Here is a 21,333-nt window from a genome sequence, read left to right as displayed (position 1 = left end):
AAGAGTAACCGCGCAATTATAATTCCTGGAATAAGACTGGTGGGTCTAAAACAAATGCTCGTCGATATAACGCGACTAGAACGGCTGCTTGTCATTAATGCAGTATACAGTGTTCTTGCGGCAATTGCAAATAACGTGATTTCTAAGTTACAAAGCGCAGGGTTTATATGATTTTCAATAAAGAAATCAAAAATTGCATAAAAAGATTCACCATTCAAGCATGTGCAGTCTCTGTAAAAGGCTACCAATAATTGTATAGGAACATCAGTTTCCTACATGGGGCCGAAAGTTTATTACAGCTCTTTTCACCTCTCACAACACACACAAAATGCTGGTGGAACACAGCAGGCTAGGCAGCATCTATAGGGAGAAGCGTCGTCGACGTTTCGGGCCGAGACCCTTCTCCAGGACTAACCGAAGAAGAGATAGTAAGAGATTTTAAAGTAGGAGGGGGAGGGATGAAGCTGAGAGCTGGAAAGGTGATTGGCGAAAGTGAGACAGAGCTGCAGAAGGGAAAGGATCATGGGACGGGAGGCCTCAGGAGAAAGAAAGGAGGGGGTGGGAGCACCAGAGGGAGATGGAGAACGGGCAGAGTGATGGGCAGAGAGAGAGAACAAAAAGGGGAGAGGAAAAATAAACAAATCAGGGATGGGGTAGAAAGGGGAGGAGGGGTATTAACGGAAGTTAGAGAAGTCAATGTTCATGCCATCAGGTTGGAGGCTACCCAGCTGGTATATAAGGTGTTGTTCCTCCAACCTGAGTGAGGCTTCATCTTAACAGTAAAGGAGGCCATGGACAGACATATCAGAATGGGAATGAGAGGTGGGATTAAAATGTGTGGCCACTGGGAGATCCTGCTTTCTTTACACCTCTCATATTTTTATTTACAAGGTAGAAGGAAACCACGTCTTTGTTGGCCCTCAGACCAAACCCATCTCAGTATCATCTTCCCACTTACTTTCCTGTAACCTGGTCTCTTTCACAGAAACATTAATACCCACAACTACCCCCACCCCACCAACAAACACTGCTTAACAATATATGCTAATCCCGTATCACATCCTTGGGCATATTGGCTGCAAACACAATTGACACGTTTCACTGTATGTTTATATGTACATGTGATTAATAAATTTGAATCTGAATAGGAATCAGATCAGAAAAAAATCTTTGGACTAACACTGAAGCCATCTAAGGTTTGCATTAGCTTCATTGAAAATATCATGCACAGACTTGTGCTCAGTAAACACTAAAAGATTCTGGCCATGCAAATGTTTGTGAAACTTTGTCAAACTGAGGTGTTCACTAACCCTCCCCTTCTCAGTCACATTGCTTAGTTTAGGCTTCAAGCTCACTTTCCAATAAATTGCACATACTGCCAGAAAATCACGGGACTGCAGCAATGTTTTTGTTCCCTTGTGATCAACAACTGATGCAGACGTCTGACAGATGGCAGTATTCACCGTAGTTCAGCATTCAAAAGCATGTCTTCGGCTCTGTCAGGGTGACTGCAAAGAGCAGGAACACAAGGGGCGCACACAAAATGCTGGAGGAACTCAGCCGACCAGGTAGCAGCTATGGAAAAGAGTTAAACGTCGGTGTTTTGGGCCGAGACCCTTCATCAGGACTTGGATTTGGTTGCTTGGATTTCCAGCATCTGCAGATTTTCTCATGTTTGAGGAGTACAACGAGAATGGTTAGTCAAATCCAACACCTGGCATGTGTCATAAGTGTGTTTTATGGCACGTGCTAGATCCTGGATTTAACTGATCATTGTCCTGTAGGAAGAGGAAACCAGAGGTTCTAGAGCGAGTCATCATTGGGGATCAGAGAAGGAGAGGATCAGCAACTTTAAATTCCTAGTTTTTAATCATTTCAGATTTGTCCTGGGTCCAGCACGTAAATACTATTACAAAGAAAGTAGGGCAGCGTCTCTACTTTCTTAGAAGTTTGTGAAGATTTCAGGGTGTGCCTTCAGGGTTCCGGGATTTCGTGGCTCTGGAGGTGGGTGGACTCGAGGTCGGTACCGCTGCAGGAAATCAGTGTGTCGTGGGAGACGGAAGGTCGAGAGCAAGCTGGCTGCTCGTTGTGTGCGCAGAGACCCGAGTTAATTGGGCTCAGAGCTCAGAAGAAACGATGCAATGGACTTTTAACATCATAAATCAGTGAGTTGTTTGTTATGTCTCCCCTCTCGCTCTGTTCCCCTTATTAGGGAGAGAGAGAGCTTGTGGTATGTAGAATTACCAGGTGAACGAGTGGTACTTGGGGTACTGAAAGTCTGTGTCTTTATTGATGCTTTTCTGTATGCTTCAGTGCTTGGTGGTGGGGGGGGGGTGCAGATGTTTTTTTCGCTCGTGGGGGAGGGTGTTGCTTTGCAGCTGCTTATGCATCAGTGGGGGTAGCTGGGGGGGCTTTGGGGTTCTAACATTTAACTGTCATTCATTATTTGGAGCACTCCTCTGTTTCCGTGGATGTTTGTGAAGAAAACCAATTTCAGGATGTATATTGTGTACATTTCCCTGACATTAAGTGTACATTTGAAACCTTTGAATTTCATTCAAATTCACGCAAGCACTGTACTGTTCCCGCAGTTTATAGACTCACTTTCAAGGACTCTTTATTTCATGTTCTCAATATTTATTATATTTATTTATTATTATTATTATTATTATTATTATTATTATTATTATTATTATTATTTTATTTTTCTTTTATATTGCATGGTTTTCTGGCTTCTGCACATTGGGTGTTTGTCCATCTTGTTATGTGCAATCTTTCATTGATTCTGTTGTGTTTCTTTGTGTAGCCTGGGAAAAATACACACTCAGGAGAACAAATACCGTTTTGGGTCTTTAATTCCTAAATCTGTTTTAAATGTTTTAATGCAGAAAGAAGGTATCAAAATTTAAAAAAGTTTGAATAAACACAGTTCCTTACAGTCTCAGATTAATTTGGTCCACTTACTTGTGTGTCAACTCGTTACGTATGCAGTATGAAAATACATAAAATAAAATAAACAAAAGTAATACAGTAGTTGCAATTTTTGGTACACACATACTTAAATTCCAAGGAGTTAGAGGAGATTTCGTCTGTCACCAAAGGCTCTTATGAATGTCTATAATACAGAGTGTTATGGTGGTGGTATGGAGCTTCCAACGCACAGGATCACAACAGACTACAGAAGGCCCTGGACCCAGCCAGCTCCATCACAGACACAAGAAGATGACATCCATCATTAAGCAACTTTACCATCTAGGACACGCCTTCTGGTTGTTATTATCATCAGGCAGGAGGTACAGGAGCTGAAGACCCACACTCAACAATTCAAGAACAATTTCTTCCCCTCCATCATCAGATTTCTGAATGGTCAATGAACACATGGACCTTTACCACATTATTCCTTTTGTCACCCTATTTATTTTTGTAATTTATGGATTTTTATATTTTTGCACCATACTGCTGTTGTAAAACACCAAACTTCACCTAATAGGTCAGTGAAAATAAATATAATTCTGATTCTCGTTATGATTCTGACTGGGACGGAACCACCAGCTTGGTGAGAACCTGGTGCTTTTTGTTTAGATGTGGTGATAAAGCATTCTGTCAGATGGTGAGGACAGTCTGCTTAGGGAATTACGTTCCTTCTTATAATGCAGTGACCAAAACTCCACACGTGGTCTAACCAGAGTTTTATAGAGCTGCAACATTATATTGCAGCTATTGAACATAATCCCCCAACTAACGAAGGTCAACACACTTTCTGAATCACTGTATAAACTTGCATGTAACACACACAAAACGCTGGAGGAACTCAGCAGGTCAGGCAGCATCTAGTAAAAGTGTATAGTCAACATTTCAGGCCAAAACCATTAAGTAAGACTGGAGAAAAAATGCTGAGATTTAAAAGATGAGGGAGAGGGGAGAGAGGAACACAAGGTGATAGGTGGAGGGGGAAGGATGAAGTAAAGAGCTGGGCGGTTGATTGGTTAAAGGGACAAAAGGCCATGGAAAAACGAAAAGGGGGAGGGCACCAGAGGAAAGCGATGGGTGGGCAAGGAGATGTGAGCGAGGGAAAAGGGGTTGGGAAACGGTGAAGGTGGGCATTACTGGAACTTTAAGAAATCGATGTTCATGCCATCAGGTTGGAGGCTATGCAAACCAAATATAAGGTGTCATTCCTCCAATTGAGTGTGGCCTTATCACGGCAAAGGAGATCATGGATGAACATATCAGAATGGGAATAGGAAGTGGAATTTAAATGGGTGGTGGCCCTGGGAGATCCCACCTCCAATCTGATGGCATGACCTTATGATATCTTTTGATGTCAGAGGTTCTTGAACCTTGCCACCCTTATCCATGATCTTCACAGAAACATGCTAGTTCCGAACCTTAACCAACTGGTCTTTTAAAAACTTCCACTTGTCAGATGTGGATTTGCTCTCAAACAGCCACCCCAGTCTAATTCTCCACTTCCTACTTAATACTGTTTTAATTAGCCTTCTTCTGATTTAATACTTTCACCTGAAGACCAGCCTTATACTGATCCACATCTATTTTAAAACTAACTTAAATACGATTGCTATTCCCAAAATGCTCCCTCCACTGAAAATTCACTCACCTGGCCATGATCATTCCTCAATAGTACAGCCCCATCTCTGGTTTGATCATCCATATGTTGTTTTGAGACACTCTCCTGAATGCACCAACAAAGTCTAACCTAATTCCTTGGCACTAAGAGAGTTCACATAGGGAAGTTAAAATCACTCCGTACAACTACTCTTGTCATTTTTACATCTTTCCATGATCTGCCTGCAATTCTGTTCCTCTAGCTCCCACTGGTTACTAGGAGGCCAATAGTATAAGCCCATCATGATGATTGCATCTTCCTTATTCCTGACTTGTACCAATATGGCCTTGCTGGATAATCCCTCCAAGGTGTCTCTCTCTCTCTCTGTGCAGCCATGACATTCTCTCCAATCAGTAAAAAAAATGCACTATTTTCACATATGGATGCCATGCCTAAAACATCTATTCCCTGGAACACTGAGCTGCCAGACCTGCTCTTTTCTCAGTTTCTATTCTTTCCTACCATGTCTAAATCATTCCCTCCATCCACCAACCCTCCCACTGCTCAGGTAATGCCTTGTAAATTCTGCTGCAGCCACAACTGTTGAATAATTAAATTAAATCCACTCTGATTCAATGTAGTAAAACAATGAAACTTGAAAACCTCCAAGGGGGTTGAATACTTTTTATAGGCACTGTAAATGTAGATCTTCATCCCATTCCTCCGTCTGATTTGAAAGAACTGTGTACAGTTGCAATTAATATGTACATTGCTGGCTTTCACCCTAATCTTCAAGTTAAATCTGAACCCATGCCGGATGATTAAAACTTGTCAAGCAAGTACCACAATTTAGAATGTTATTAGTTTATTAAAACTTAATAAGCACAATCTGTGATGTGTCATATTACATAACAAATAATATTATAAAAGCCTACAAGAAGTTATTTGAAATGAAATATTGTAAAATGCCAGTGGCTTACATGGTCTTTGTACTCCATATATACATCCTTAATTCTTCATTGTAACTGACTGAATACTATGTATCCCTAACTGGAAATATTACACACTTCTAATCATCACTCAAAGAAGATCGATCCTAGAGATGGAGATTTACTGTGTTCTCAGTTTCATTGAGACATGGCTTACTCTGGATACATAGGTAAGACCTCGAGGCTTCATATTACACAGGATGGACCAGAATGTGGATATGAAGAAAGCAAAAGGGTCTGTGTTTCATGGTAAACACTTTGTGATGCTTGGATGCAGCAGATTAATTACACTCTTGTTCCCCCGACCTGGAACGATTAAGTTATACTTACCAACAGAGTTCTCTCCTCGATCCAAAGGCCAACATGAAGCAGGCACTTGAAGTACTGATTGCAACCATTAGCAAACAAGAAGCAGCTTACCCTAACACATTTCACATCATTGTAGGGGACTTCAATCAGGCTTGTTTGAAGAAATCTCTGCCCAATTATCATCATCATATAACCTGCAGTACCAGGGATCCAAACACACTCAACCAATACTGAACTACAATTAGGAACCCCTACTGTTCTTGGAAAGTGGATCACTTGGCTGTCCTTCTTCTACCTGCATACAGGTAGAGGCTAAAGAGCAAGGCTCCAGAGATAAGGACAACAAAGGGGTGGTTGTGGGAGGCAGAGGAGCGTCTATGGGATGCCTTTGAATCAGTGGACTGGGCTGTGATCAAGGACTCAGCGGAGGATCTGAACGAATACACCATTGTTGCCACAGTCATAGACAAGTATGTCCCCACAAAATCATACAGGGTCTTTCCCAAGCAGAAGGCCTGGATGAACCATGAGATTCGCAATCTGTTGAGGGCCAGATCGTAGCATTCAGGTCTGACAACCAAGTAAAATGCAAGAGGTCCAGCTACGATCTCCGGAAAGCCATTTCATGTGCAAAGTGTCATTCTGGATCAAATGTGAATCACTGAAGGATGTTGCACAGCTGTGGCAGGGTATGAATGTTTTTAACTCTTATAATGTGAAAAGAAATGACATAGGTGACAACAAAGTTTATCTCCCAGGTGAGCTCAGTGCCTATTATGCTCACTTTGACTGTCAAAACGTGGAGGCACTTTCACAAACTCCCACAGCCCCTGATGATCCAGTGCTTTCAGTCCATGAGACCAATGTGAGAGCATCCTTCAGGGCTGAGAACCCACGGAGAGCACTTGGTCCAGACAGGGTTCCTCACGGAGTACTAAAGAGTTGTGTTGATCAACTGGCTAGTGTGTTCACTGATAAATCCAACCTCTCATGTTGGTAATCTGAGTACCTAGCTGCTTCAAGCAGGTTTCAATTAGACCAGCGCCGAATAAGAATGTAGTAACCTGTCTCGATGATTATTGTCCAAAAGCACTTACATCCACTGAAATGAAGTATTTTGAGAAGTTCGTGATTAAGCATATCAAACCCTGCCTGTGAAGCAACTTGTATCTATCCCAGTTTGCCGACCAACACAACAGTTCAACAATAGATGCCATTTTATTGGCTCGTTACTCTACCCTAAAATATTTGGGCAGCAAAGATACATACTCCAAGGATGCTCTTAGAAAAACATAGAAAATCTACGGCACAATACCGACCCTTCAGCCCACAAAGTTGTGTCGAATATGTCCTTACCTTAGAAATTACTAGGCTTACCTATAGCCCTCTATTTAACTAAGCTCCATGTAGCTATCTAAAAGTCTCTTAAAAGGCCCTGTAGTATCTGCCTGCATCACCGTTGCTGACAGCCCATTCCACGCACTCATCACTCTTTGAGTAAAAAACTTACCCCTGACATCTTCTCTGTACCTACTCCCAAGCACCCTAAACCTGTGTCCTCTTGTGGCAACCATTTCAGCCATGGGAAAAAGCCTCTGACTATCTACACGATCAATGCCTCTCATCATCCTGCACACCTCTATCAGGTCACCTCTCATCCTCCGTTGCTCCAAGGAGGAAAGACCAAGCTCACTCATCCTATTCTCATAAGGCATGCTCCCCAATCCAGGCAACATCCTTGTAAATCTCCTCTGCACCCTTTCTATGGTTTCCACATCCCTCCTGTAGTGAGGCGATCAGAACTGAGCACAGTACTCCAAGTGGGGTCTGACCAGGGTCCTATATAGCTGCAACACTACTTCTCGGCTCCTAAATTCAATTCCATGATTGATGAAGGCCAATACACCATAGACCTTCTTAACCACAGAGTCAACCTGCGCAGCTGCTTTTAACATCCCATGGACCCCAAGATCCCTCTGATCCTCCACACTGCCAAGTCTTACCGTTAACACTATATTCTGCCATCATATTTGACCTACCAAAATGAACCACTTCACACTTATCTGGGTTGAACGTGATCTGCCACTTCTCAGCCCAGTTTTGCATCCTATCAATGTCCCACTGTAACCTCTGACAGCCCTCCACACTATCCACAACACCTTCAACCTTTGTGTCATCAGCAAACTTACTAATCCATCCCTCCACTTCCTCATCCAGGTCACTTATAAAAATCACGAAGAGTAAGAGACCCAGAACAGATCCCTGAGGCACACCACTGGTCACCAACCTCCATGCAGAATATGACCCGTCTATAACCACTCTTTGCCTTCTGTGGGCAAGCCAGTCCTGGATTCACAATGCACTGTCCCCTTGGATCCCATGCCTCTTTACATTCTCAATAAGCCTTGCATGGGGTACCTTATCAAATGTCTTGCTGAACTCCATATACACTACATCTACTGCTCTTCCTTCATCAATGTGTTTAGTCACATCATCAGAAAATTCAATCAGGCTCGTAAGGCACAACCTTCCCTTGACAAAAGCATACTGACTACTCTTAATCATATTACACCTCTCCAACTGTTCATAAATCCTTCCTCTCAGGATCTTCTACATCAACTTACCAACCACTGAGGTAAGACTCACTGGTCTATAATTTCCTGGGTTATCTCTACTCCCTTTCTTGAATATAGGAACAACATTCGCAACCCACCATTCCTCCAGAACCTATCCTGTCCCCATTGATGATGCAAAGATCATCGCCAAAAGCTCAGCAATCTCTTCCCTTGCCTCCAACAGTAGCCTCCAACTTGATGCTTTCCAAAAGCTCCACCACATCTTTTTTCTTAATATCTACACGCTCAAGCTTTTCAGTCCGCTGCAAGTCATCACTACAATCATCAAGATCCTTTTCCATTGTGAATACTGAAGTAAAGTACTCATTAAGTACCTCTGCTATTTCCTCAGCTCCGCACACACTTTCCCACTGTCACACTTGATAGGCCCCATACTTACACAACTTATCCTCTTGCTCTTCACATACTTGTAGAATGCCTTGGGGTTTTCCTTAATCCTGTCCGCCAAGGCCTTCTCAAGGCCCCTTCTGGCTCTCCTAATTTCCTTCTTAAGCTCCTTCCTATTAGCCTTATAATCTTCTAGATCTCTAACATTACCTTTTTTTTAAGCTTTTTGTAAGCTTTTCTTTTCTTCTTGACTAGATTTATTACAGACTTTCTACACCACAGTTCCTGTACCCTACCATAAACTTCCTTGTCTCATTGGAACATACCTATACAGAACTCCACACAAATATCCCCTGAATATTTACCAGATTTCTTCCGTACTTTTCCCTGAGAATATCTGTTTCCACTTTAAGCTTCCAATTTCCTGCCTGATAGCCTCATAATTCCCCTTATTCCAATTAAGCACTTTACTAACTTGTCTGTTCCTATCTTTCTCCTATGCTATTGCAAAGGATGCGGAATTATGATCACTATCTCCAAAATGCTCTCCCACTGAGAGATCTGACACCTGAGCAGGTTCATTTCCCAATACCAAATCAAGTACAGCCTCTCCTCTTGTAGGCTTATCTACATATTGTGTCAAGAAACCTTCCTGAACACACCTAACAAACTCCACTCCATCTAAACCCCTCACTCTAGGCAGATGCCAATCGATATTTGGGAAATTAATATCTTCCATCACGACAACTCTGTTATTATTACCCCTTTGCAGGATCTGGATCCCTATCTGCTCCTCGATATCACTGTTACTATTGGGTAGCCTATAAAAAATGCCCAGTAAAGTTATTGACCTCTTCCTGTTCCTAACCTCCACCCACAGAGACTTCGTAGACAACCCCTCCATGGCAACCGACTTTTCTGCCACCGTGACACTATCTCTCTTCAACAGTGCCACAACCCCACCTCTTTTGCCTCCCTCCCTGTCCTTTCTGAAACATCTAAAACCCAACACTTTATTATCACCCCCAAAAAACTAATCAATAAGCTTCAAAACCTTGGCCTCAATACCCCTTGTGCAGCCAGATCCTCAATTTCCTCATTTGCAGACCCCAGTTGGTTCAGATTGGAACAATTTCTCCCCTATGATCTCCATCAGCACAGGTGCACCACAAGGCTGTGTGCTTAGCCCCCTGCTCTACTTGCTTTGTGAGTGTGTGACTACGCATGGCTCCAATGCCATATTTAAGTTTGCTGACAACATCATTGTCATTGGCTGAATCAAAGGTGGTGATAATTCAGCATGGAGGACTGAGATTGAAATCCTGGCTGAATAACAACATAACACAACCTTTTACTGAATGTCAGCAAGACCAAGGAACTGATTAGAGACTTCAGGAGAAGCAAACCAGAAGTCCATGAGCCAGACCTCATCAAAGATGGAGAGGGAAACAACTTTAAATTCATAGATGTTATTATTTTGGAGGACCTGTCCTAGACCCAGCATGTGAGTGCAGTTACAAAACAAGCATGGCAGAGCCTCTGTTTTTTAGATGTTTGCAAAGGTTCTGCGTGTCATCTAAAACTTTGTCAAACTTCTCTAGAAATATCTATAGAAATAGAAATATGGTGGAGAGTATATTGACTGCTTGTATCACAGCCTGGTATGAAAACACCTACATTGTTGAATGGAGAAGCCTCTAAAAAGCAGTGGATACAATCCAATTCAACACAGGTAAAGCACTCCCCTCCACTGAGCACAGCTACAAGAGCAGTCACAGGAAAGCAGAATCCATCATCAAGGACCCTCACCATCCAGGTCATGCTCTCTTCTTGCTGCTACAATCAGGAAGAGGGTACAGGAGCCTCAGGACTCACACCACAAGGGAAAGGAACAGTTATTACCCCTCAAACATCAGGCTTCAGAACTAGAGGGCATAACTTCACTCAATCTCACATGTTCCATCACTGAACTGTTGTCTCATCGATAGACTCGTACAGCAATTCCTCATCTCATGTTTTTGACATTTATTGCTATTTTATTTATTATTACTATTATTTTTTCTCCGTTTTTGCATCGATTTTTGTCTTTTGCACATTGTTTGTTTGTCCTTCCTGTTGGGTGTGGGCCTTCATTGATTCTATTGTGTTTCTGATGTTCACTGTGGATGCCTGCAAGAAGCTGAATCTCAGGACTGCATATGGTGACATATATGTACTTTGAACTTTGACAAATAGGTGATCAATCGTGTCCTCAATTTCTTACAGATTGGTGTAACTACACTCTCCAACATCTTTATTAGAACATAAAAGGGTCATGCTCACTACAGTAGACATCTCTGCCTGGTATAATTTATGTTCAAGTTCATATAATTTAATGAATTGATGGATTTCATTAATCTACGACATTAATTGTCACAGAGGAAGATCTCTGAGCCCATCAGCACCTTGAAAAGATCTTACTCATTCCGTCACTTGTAAATTGACTTGCAAATTCTGCTGACAGTCATATTACAAAGGATCCATGCAGCAGGCAAATAAATCGCAGTCTTAGATCTCTTTGAAAAATTCCTGTCAGAGATTCATATCCAGTTTCTTCAGAAAGCTCTGATTCTTCAAGCATCTAGTTTTAGTCAATGTAGTAACTGACTGCACCTTTATTAAGCATCTTTCAAACTGACATGTAAAAGCAAAACATTGGAAAAAGCAATGGATAAAGAAAATACTTGATTTTTATTTAGAAATTCTTCAAGTACACCATCTATTATAGCATATCTCTAAATATAAATGTCGATAACTTAGCGGCAGCTTCACAGCTTTGCATTGTTTCAATATTCAGTCGCAAGTTATTCACATGTTGTCTTTAATTCAACTAATATAAATTAAATTTCAATGTCAAGGTATCCTAAAATAATATAGAACAGACAAATACTTTTCAGGATCAAGTGTTTGAACAGATTTCCAATGACTTACTGTTGCCCTGTAAAATTCATTGGCTGCAATCATGTTGAATGTTCTAATGGTATACAAACATAATTCCGGAATGACCTCAGATTTTATTCCTGTGCAATATTGTTTCTTCATCCACATCAATATTTTCATGCACTTAATCTTTTTAAAATGATTTTACACCTTTCCCCTTCATTTTTGGTGTTAATTTTATTTTACTTTCTGTCAAATTAAGTATGATAAAAGCTACTGGTTAATTGCTTTTTGCTGTCACCTGGAATTCTTCCATGCAATTTATCAGCCTGGGTAAGATCAGAACTGTTTTTGGATTTTCAGAAATTGAAGGCTGAATAAAATTAACATAGGGTACATGGTAGAGTACATGCTAAGTGAAATGTTAGACCTTATGAGTAACTTCTTTTGATAGTTAGCATATTATGCAGAAATTCAACAAATAGCTTTAGAAAATTAATAAGACATATTTCTAGCTGCCTGGCGTTCTCTCACACCTTTGTTAAATTCAATGATTGTTGAACAATTACCATTGACAAATTCTTATTTACCAGTAAAATATCTTGAGTTATTTACAAGAACATGAGCCAAAAATTGACACCAGAGCAAAGAAGCAGATCATCTAATCGGTGAGATATACAGCGATCGACTGTTGGATAAAGGGAGCTGCATATGCTTACAAGGCTAGACTTACAGGAATGTAGAATACTTGGAAGCTTGCAGCACGCATAAGGAGGAGTAAGGTCACAGAACAATGGGGGAAAGAATGAAATCAGGATTAAAATCGGGCTTTCTTTAGTGCCTAATACCACAGAGCATTTGCTGCCAGTTAAGATACAGGCAATAGAGTTTTTGGTTCAAGATTACAGAGGATAGAAAATAGAAGCCTGACCAGTGAAACATTGTAACAAATAGCTTGGATCAGGGATTCAGTAGCAAGTGGGCGAGGTAGGAAGAGATGGGCACTGCTTTTCTAATGCCAACAGAAACATTGTGGAATTAGAAGGCCTTCCCAAGGTCAAAATGACATTTGGGTAGTCTCCATATTCTCCTCCTCTCAAATTTCTCCCCTTTTATAACATTGATATTTGCTGAAGTAAAATTGCCCAGATATCAGTAATATCCAAGTCACAGGTTTCCATGTGTAACTCCAGACAATACAAAACATCATAGATGAGCCAAACTTCAGCACGCACACGTCACAGGATACCCAGCAAGAGTGGAAAGCTCAGCTAGCTTTCTTCCTCCATTTGCAAAGTTGCATTCAACAGTTGCTGAATTAGTTTATTAAAACCTGGAATAAGATCCAAATCCTCCATTTGCATATAATTTAGTAATAATTTTTTTTTAAACCATTGGCCTTTAGTCCAAGGGGATTGAGTAATTCTGAATTTAAATGATTATTGCACCTGAAACGTTCTAGCACATTTTTTAAAATATTTCTCATCTTTGCCTTTTCAAGTACTGAGACCATTTTTTGAAATACACGCTCTTCATTGACATCTTCTTTCCATTTCGTTAACAGGGGGTGTAATATTAGAAATATCATGTTCTTGTCCTCCGGTTTTTCTTGCTTAATTATTTTCCGAGCATTTTGAATCCGAAGTAAATTAAGAAACTTAGCAAGCCTCTTTACTGGGATCCTCTGATAGGCCACAAACTGAATAAGTGCTTCATTGCACTCTGTTGAAGAAAGAAAAACCAAGGTTGAACAATTTATTCGACAACCTATATTGGTATTAAGCTATTGATATTTCCAGCCATAATAAACCTTTGTTTTTTCCTTTCTCGAGAAAGTCACAAGAAATTGAAAGTGCCAATAGACGTTCTAATTGAATTTCTTTTTAAACTCAAGACTTGAGTGGAGCTAATATTATGCAGGAATATACAATGCAGATCAATTAAAACAAATCTCATGTCAAGCAAAATAAATAATTTCAGCAATTCAGCTATATTCATGTATTTCATTGATGTTCTACTTATTGAATGGAGTTGATGGTGAGGATGAATGAAGAGTGAAAGTATATTTCTCTCCTTTGTTTCTTCTGATGGTTCTCCTGAGCTCAGTTATTTGTTAACCTGTGCTTTATGATCTGAAAGATTCTAAAGCTGTGGTTGTTATATGTGTGCCTTTGTGTTGGAAGGCTGGGGTTCAGGTCCTATTCCAGAAAAACTCACACATGCTGCAATAGTAAAAAAGGAGTACACTGCAAGAAATGCCTTGAAGGAGAGATAAGGAATTACTCAGAATTCAGGTCGATGGATTTTGTCTACACTTCTCACTGCTTCAATAAAGCAGCCAACATAATCACAGACCCTACGCATTTTGTACCTTCTTTCTTCAATTGTATCCCCTCTTCCACTGGGCAGAAGATACAAAAGCATGTAACACTATGCTCAAGGACAGCTTCTACCTGCTGTTATAAGACTGTTGAATGGCTCCCTGGAATGTTAAGATTAATTCTTGACCTCAAAATCTACCTCATTATGATCTAGCACTTCATCATTTACCAACACTGGAGAGAAAATTCAAAAATATGAGATGCATAGGGACTTGGGGGTCTTTGTGTAGGGTTCCCCAATGGTTAATTCACAGGTTGAATCTGTGGTGTGGAAAGCCTATGCAATGTTGGCATTCACTTCGAGAGGACTAGAATATAAAACCAAGGATGTAATGTTGAGCCTTTATAAGGCACAGGTGAGGCCTCACTGGGAGTATTGTGAGCAGTTTTGGGCCCCTTTTCTAAGGATGGATAAGCTAACATTGTAGAGAGTTCAAAGGAGGGTCAGAATAAGAATTCTGAGATTGAACTGCTTATCATATGGGGAGTGTTTGATGGCTCTGGGCCTGTACTCAATGGAATTCAGAAGAATGAGGGGGAAGATCTCACTGAAACCTAACAAATATTGAAGGGCCTAGATAGCGTGGATGTGGAGATGATGATTCCTATGGTGGGGGAATCTATGACCAGAGGACACAACCTCAGAATAGAGGGATGTCCATTTGGAACTGAGATGAGGAGGAATTTCTTTAGCCAGAGAGTGGTGAATCTGTGCAATTCATTGCCACAAGTAACTGTGGGGGATGAGTTGTTATGTATATTTAAGGTAGAAGTTAATAGATCCTTGATTATTCAAGGCACGATGGAATGCAGGGAGAAGGCAGGAGATTGGGGCTAAGAGAGAAATGGATCAGCCATGATGAAATGGCAGAGCAGACTTGATGGGCCAAATGGCCTAATTCTGCTCCTATATCTTAGGGTCTTAAGATAATTTCGATTAGAAGAAGTCTGTTACTGGATGGCTAAACTGTTCATGCCAGTAGGTGCTTTATGTGATGAGCAAGAGAAATGCAAGGTCCTATTCATGACTTTTTTAAATCTTATAAGTTTGTGGATGGTGCACAGAACATCCAGTGAGATTAATATTTTGATTCTACCGACCTCACAATGATAAATTCTGATTATAGAGAAAATATTTCATTGCATATTGGATATTTAAGAGAATCTAAGCATTATAATGAAAGTGAGAAATACATACCTGTTTTATTGATAGAAGATCCAATATATTTCTTGCAGGGAGTACACAAAGTGTTGTGATATCGGTTACCTGGGACATTAACCACTAAACCTTCATCACAATTTGTGTGAGCTTTACAAGGTTCTGAACTAGAGGGTGTTGAAGAGAAAAAGCCATCAGAACATTGTTCACAGATTGTGTCTCGGAAAGCCGTTCCTAGGAAACACAAAACACATGAGTCCAGTTAAAATTCAGGAGAAAGGAAATTCCTTTCGGAAATACATATTATTGAATACTTTGTATTCCAATCTCAGACTAACATATTTGTGGTCTATAATGAATTTAGGAACCCCATTATTTGACACATAAAGTAGAATCAAAAAGAAAATTATTCATCTGTTTGAATATAATCTCTTATACACCAACCCATTACAGTTCACGTTTACAAAAAAACCTACATGTGCTGTAGGTTAAAATGACAGCCAAATTCAGCTTTAATTCTGAACACTTATTTTCAACTGATTTAGCAGTGGAATTCTGTCTTTCAGAATAAGCCCACTATCTGTACATATCTTTACAGTTTCCCACACATCCTTATATAGCAAGTTATACACATGATGATTTGCAGAAAAATAAATGTATTATATTTCCTGATAAAATCCACAGGTATCAATACAACAGGTGTTAGATAAGGATCCATTAAGGGAGGTATTAAATTTACCTGCTTTAGTCACACCAGAACCAGCGGGGCACTCTTTGTGTTCCAGGCAGAATTCAAACTCTAAGTAATAACCAGGTTTGCATTCGCACACTCTGTTATGTGTGGAGTTACATTGCTGCTTTTCGTACTGATGCTCCACCCAGAAAACGTTACAGTAACGACATTTCCGAAGATAATTCCAGTACTGAGTATAATGCAACTCTGGGCAGGACCCACATATTGTTGGATGTGAACTGGTGCAGTGCTTTTCTACAAACGTCCCCGGTGGGCACTTCTCACATGTCACCATCTGACCAGTTATTTCATCTCTTCTTTGGTAAGTAGGTTTGGCTTCTAACAAAGGAGCATCTGTCCTTGAAATAATTGCTCCGAGTGCAATACAGGTGATGTACTGTAGAGGAAATTATAATAAAGGAATTATTCAATCTATCTATCTTTGCCAATACATCCGAAATAATTTTGGACAAAATACTCCTTTTGTTTGCCTGTTTTTAGAAATTACAACACTTTAAAATGTACCAAAAGCAATCAGCCATTTCATTCTTCAATAGACACGCAGGCACGATAAGCCGAATGGCAGCCTGGTTCAATGCAGTACAATTTAAAACTCAGATCTGTAAGTTATTAATACTTCAGTATTGGGGTTTCCGACTTAAGATCCCGAAAACTCCAAACATTTCCACACCATAAGCACAAAACCTGCACTATAAAACCAAAAGAGTTTGGCTAGCGGGAGCTCAAGGGATGACAACTCTGGCTTCAGACTTTGATCGAGCTGTAAACTCACTCTGCTTCACGAGCGGAAAGTGGTACACAGATAACTACCAGGATCTTTGAAGCGCAACTTAAATAATCTACTGATTCTCCTACGAGTAAAATGCTTAGTCAATAGCGCTGCCACGTAAAATATATATATTTATAGTTCGAGACATAATTGATTACACTGGACAATATATGAAAAAATGTTTATATATAAAAGACTTTCAATTATTAAATGTGGGTAAAGTTTCTAAAAATAGGAACAGCGTGACACTTTAAACGCTTTCGAACCACGATTTAAACATTTGTCAATGCAGAGTCAATAGCAGCGAAACTTTTCAGAACTGTTCATCCGCTTACCTTGAACATCATGTTTGCTTGGGATTAGCTCAACTATTGAAGAACCTGATAATCGCATCATTTATAGTGCTACAATTACATAAGGAATGAATCACTGCGAAATGACATTTTCGTAGTTTGAAAGGAAGAAGGAAATGATTGGAGGTATTTCCCAGAGTTCCTCTGGATTACTTTAAAAACATCACCTTTTGGGAAATGATCCCAAAGACTTCATCGGTATTACAAAGTATTACAAGAGTGACAGCGCAATTATAATTCCTGCAATATGATTGGTGGGTCTAAAACAAATGCTCGTCGATATTACGCGACTAGAACGGCTGCTTGTCATTAATGCAATATACAGTGTTCTTGTGTGCGATAATTGCAAATAACGTGATTTCTAAGTTACAAAGCGCAGGGTTTATATGATTTTCAATAAAGAAATCAAAAATTGCATAAAAAGATTCAGCATTCAAGCATGTGCAGTCTCTGTAAAAGGCTACCAATAATTGTATAGGAACATCAGTTTCCTACATGGGGCCGAAAGTTTATTACAGCTCTTTTTACTTCTCATATTTGTATTTACAAGGTAGAAGGAAACCAGGTCTTTGTTCGCCCTCAGACCAAACCCATCTCAGTATCATCTTCCCACTTACTTCCTTGTAACCTGGTCTCTTTCACAGAGGCATTATACCCACAACTACTCCCACCCCACCAACGCACACTGATATACTACAGAACTACTGCGTAAGAATATCTATGCTAATCCCGCATCACATCTTTGTGCATATTGGTTGCAAACACAAATGACACGTTTCACTGTATGTTTATATGTATATGTGATTAATAAGCTTGAATCTGAATAGGAATCAGATCAGAAAAAAATCTTTGGACTAACACTGAAACCATCTAAGGTTTGCATTAGCTTCATTGAAAATATCGTGCAAAGACATGTGCTCAGTAAACACTAAAAGATTCTGGCCATGCAAATGCTTGTGAAACTTTGTCAAACTGAGGTGTTCACTAACCCTCCCCTTCTCAGTCACATTGCTTAGTCTAGGCTTCAAGCTCACTTTCCAATAAATTGCACATACTGCCATAAGATCATGGGACTGCAGCAATGTTTTTGTTCCCTTGTGATCATCAACTGATGCAGACGTCCGACAGATGACAGTATTCACCGTAGTTCAGCATTCAAAAGCATGTCTTCGGCTCTGTCAGGGTGACTGCAAAGAGCAGGAACACAAGGGGCGCACACAAAATGCTGGAGGAACTCAGCCGACCAGGTAGCAGCTATGGAAAAGAGTTAAACGACGGCGTTTTGGGCCGAGACCCTTCATCAGGACTTGGATTTGGTTGCTTGGATTTCCAGCATCTGCAGATTTTCTCATGTTTGAGGAGTACAACGAGAATGGTTAGTCAAATCCAACACCTGGCATGTGTCATAAGTGTGTTTTATGGCACGTGCTAGGTCCTGGATTTAACTGATCATTGTCCTGTAGGAAGAGGAAACCAGAGGTTCTAGAGCGAGTCGTCATTGGGGATCAGAAGAGGAGAGGATCAGCAACATTAAATTCCTAGTTTTTATCATTTCAGATTTGTCCTGGGTCCAGCATGTAAATGCTATTACAAAGAAAGCAGGGCAGCGTCTCTACTTTCTTAGAAGTTTGTGAAGATTTGGCATGTCATCTAAAACCCTGACGAACTAGAGGTGTGCAATGAAGTATATATTGACTGGCTGCATCGTGGCTTGGTATGGAAACACCAATGCCCTTGAATGGAAACACCTGCAAAAAGTAATGGATACAGCCCAATTCAGCACAGGTAAAGCCGTTGAACACATCTACATGGAGTGCAGTCACAGGCAAGCAACATCCATCATCAAGGACCTCCAACACCCAGGCCATGCTCTCTTAATGGTGCTGCCATTAGGAAGGAAGCTACAGGAACCTCAGGAACCACACCACTATGTTTAGGAACAGTTATTGTCCCACAATCATCAGGCTCTTGAACCAGAGGGGATAATAGCTGCTTAGGAGAACGATGGTGCCTAACGGCAACTCCTTTGCTTGCATCTTCAGAAACAGCTTTATTTCTGTCTTTAACATCTCTTTTTCCCTTTCAGCGTTCTGTTGAAGACCCCGACCTGGAGTTACACGCTGACTTTGGTTTGTTGTAGGAATGGGACCTGCTCTCAGGGCCTCACGACTGGCTGTTATTTGGTTCGCCAAAGATGCAGCCTAGAAGACTAGTGTGCCTTCAGGGTTCCGGGATTTCGTGGCTCTGGAGGTGGGTGGACTCGAGGTCGGTACCGCTGCAGGAAATCAGTGTGTCGTGGGAGACGGAAGATCGAGAGCAAGCTGGCTGCTGGTTGTGTGCGCAGAGACCCGAGTTCATTGGGCTCAGAGCTCAGAAGAAGTGATGCAATGGACTTTTAACATCATAAATCAGTGAGTTGTTTGTTATGTCTCCCTTCTTGCACTGTTTCCATTATTAGGGAGAGAGAGAGCTTGTGGTATGTAGAATTACCAGGTGAACGAGTGGTACTTGGGGTACTGAAAGTCTGTGTCTTTATTGATGCTTTTCTGTATGCTTCAGTGCTTGGCGGCGGGGGGGGGGGTGCAGATGTTTTTTTCGCTCGTGGGGGAGGGTGTTGCTTTGCAGCTGCTTATGCATCAGTGGGGGTAGCTGGGGGGGCTTTGGGGGTCTAACATTTAACTGTCATTCATTATTTGGAGCACTCCTCTGTTTCCGTGGATGTTTGCAAAGAAAAAGAATTTTAGGATGTATATTGTATACATTTCCCTGACATTAAGTGTACATTTGAAACCTTTGAATTTCATTCAAATTTGCGCCAGCACTGTACTGTTCCCGCAGTTTATAGACTCACTTTCAAGGACTCTTTATTTCATTTTCTCAATATTTATTATCTCTTTTATTACTTTCTTTTTCTTTTATATTGCATGGTTTGCTGACTTCTGCACATTGGGTGTTTGTCCATCTTGTCATGTGCAATCTTTCATTGATTCTGTTGTGTTTCTTTGTGTAGCCTGGGAAAAATGCACACTCAGGACAACAAATACCGTTTTGCGTCTTTAATTCCTAAATCTGTTTTAAATGTTTTAATGCAGAAAGAAGGTATCAAAATAAAAAAAACAAGTTTGAAAAAACACAATTCCTTACAGTCTCAGATTAATTTTGGTCCACTTACTTGTGTGTCAACTAATTACATATGCAGTATGAAAATACATAAAATAAAATAGACAAAACTAATATGGCAGTTGCAATTTTTGGCACACACGTACTTAAATTCCAAACACGTATAGGCTAGACCTTGAAATGAATTCTCCTCGCTCACACTACTAGTCTGATAAGGAATTCGCACGACCATGCTATCCAATGCCAATACCTTAATCACGAAAATCTTTCCTCACCATACGACCAGTATGCCTGGGAAAAGCAGCTCCCAGTATTTGATGTTCGTCTTTCTAGAATATTGTAACTCTTATTTTCTACTCTGTATGTGCATAATGATGTCATCATTCTCTCTTAAAGGCACAGGCAGCTGTTTTTGCATCACTGGGGTGAATACATAAGTGCACTTTTAACAATAATAAAAAGTAATATTCAACAGTCACCTGGTTACATTTATATTTACTGTGAATGCCTGCAAGAAAACGAATCTCTGAGTTGTATATGGTGATAAATACGTATTTGATTATAAATTTATTTACAACAGCCCCATCTCTGGTTTGATCATCCATATGTTGTTTTGAGACACCCTCCTGAATGCACCAACAAAGTCTAATCTAATTCCTTGGCACTAAGAGAGTTCACATAGGGAAGTTAAAATCACTCAGTACAACTACTCTTGTCATTTTTACATCTTTCCATGATCTGTCTGCAATTCTGTTCCTCTAGCTCCCACTGATTATTAGGAGGCCAATAGTATAAGCCCATCATGATGATTGCATCTTCCTTATTCCTGACTTGTACCAATATGGCCTTGCTGGATAATCCCTCCAAGGTGTCTCTCTCTCTCTGTGCAGCCATGACATTCTCTCCAATCAGTAAAAAAATTGCACTATTTTCACATATGGATGCCATGCCTAAAACATCTATTCCCTGGAACACTGAGCTGCCAGACCTGCTCTTTTCTCAGTTTCTATTCTTTCCTACCATGTCTAAATCATTCCCTCCATCCACCAA

General features: G+C 40.5%; 1 protein-coding gene across 2 annotated transcripts in view; it reads right to left on the bottom strand.

Annotated features, from left to right (window-relative positions):
- Window positions 1–11,539: 11,539 nt before the first annotated feature.
- Window positions 11,540–21,333, bottom strand: part of LOC140736025 (tumor necrosis factor receptor superfamily member 6B-like) — a 35,564-nt gene continuing 25,770 nt past the window's right edge. The window contains exons 1-4 of one of the 2 annotated variants that reach the window (XM_073061714.1): window positions 17,146–17,276; window positions 16,027–16,417; window positions 15,327–15,521; window positions 11,540–13,469 (exon numbers count right to left, since the gene is read on the bottom strand). In XM_073061714.1, the coding sequence (XP_072917815.1) occupies window positions 13,117–13,469; window positions 15,327–15,521; window positions 16,027–16,417; window positions 17,146–17,157 (951 nt within the window). In that variant the 5' untranslated portion in view covers window positions 17,158–17,276 and the 3' untranslated portion in view covers window positions 11,540–13,116. Of the gene's footprint in view, window positions 13,470–15,326; window positions 15,522–16,026; window positions 16,418–17,145; window positions 17,277–21,333 lie in introns of those variants that run through there. The other variant, XM_073061715.1, reaches the window with a different exon arrangement.

Source organism: Hemitrygon akajei, chromosome 11, assembly GCF_048418815.1.
Source record: "Hemitrygon akajei chromosome 11, sHemAka1.3, whole genome shotgun sequence".
NCBI classification, from domain to species: domain Eukaryota; kingdom Metazoa; phylum Chordata; class Chondrichthyes; order Myliobatiformes; family Dasyatidae; genus Hemitrygon; species Hemitrygon akajei.
The sequence above is the reverse complement of the archived record's forward strand: the minus strand, read 5'-3'. Positions and strand labels throughout refer to the sequence as shown.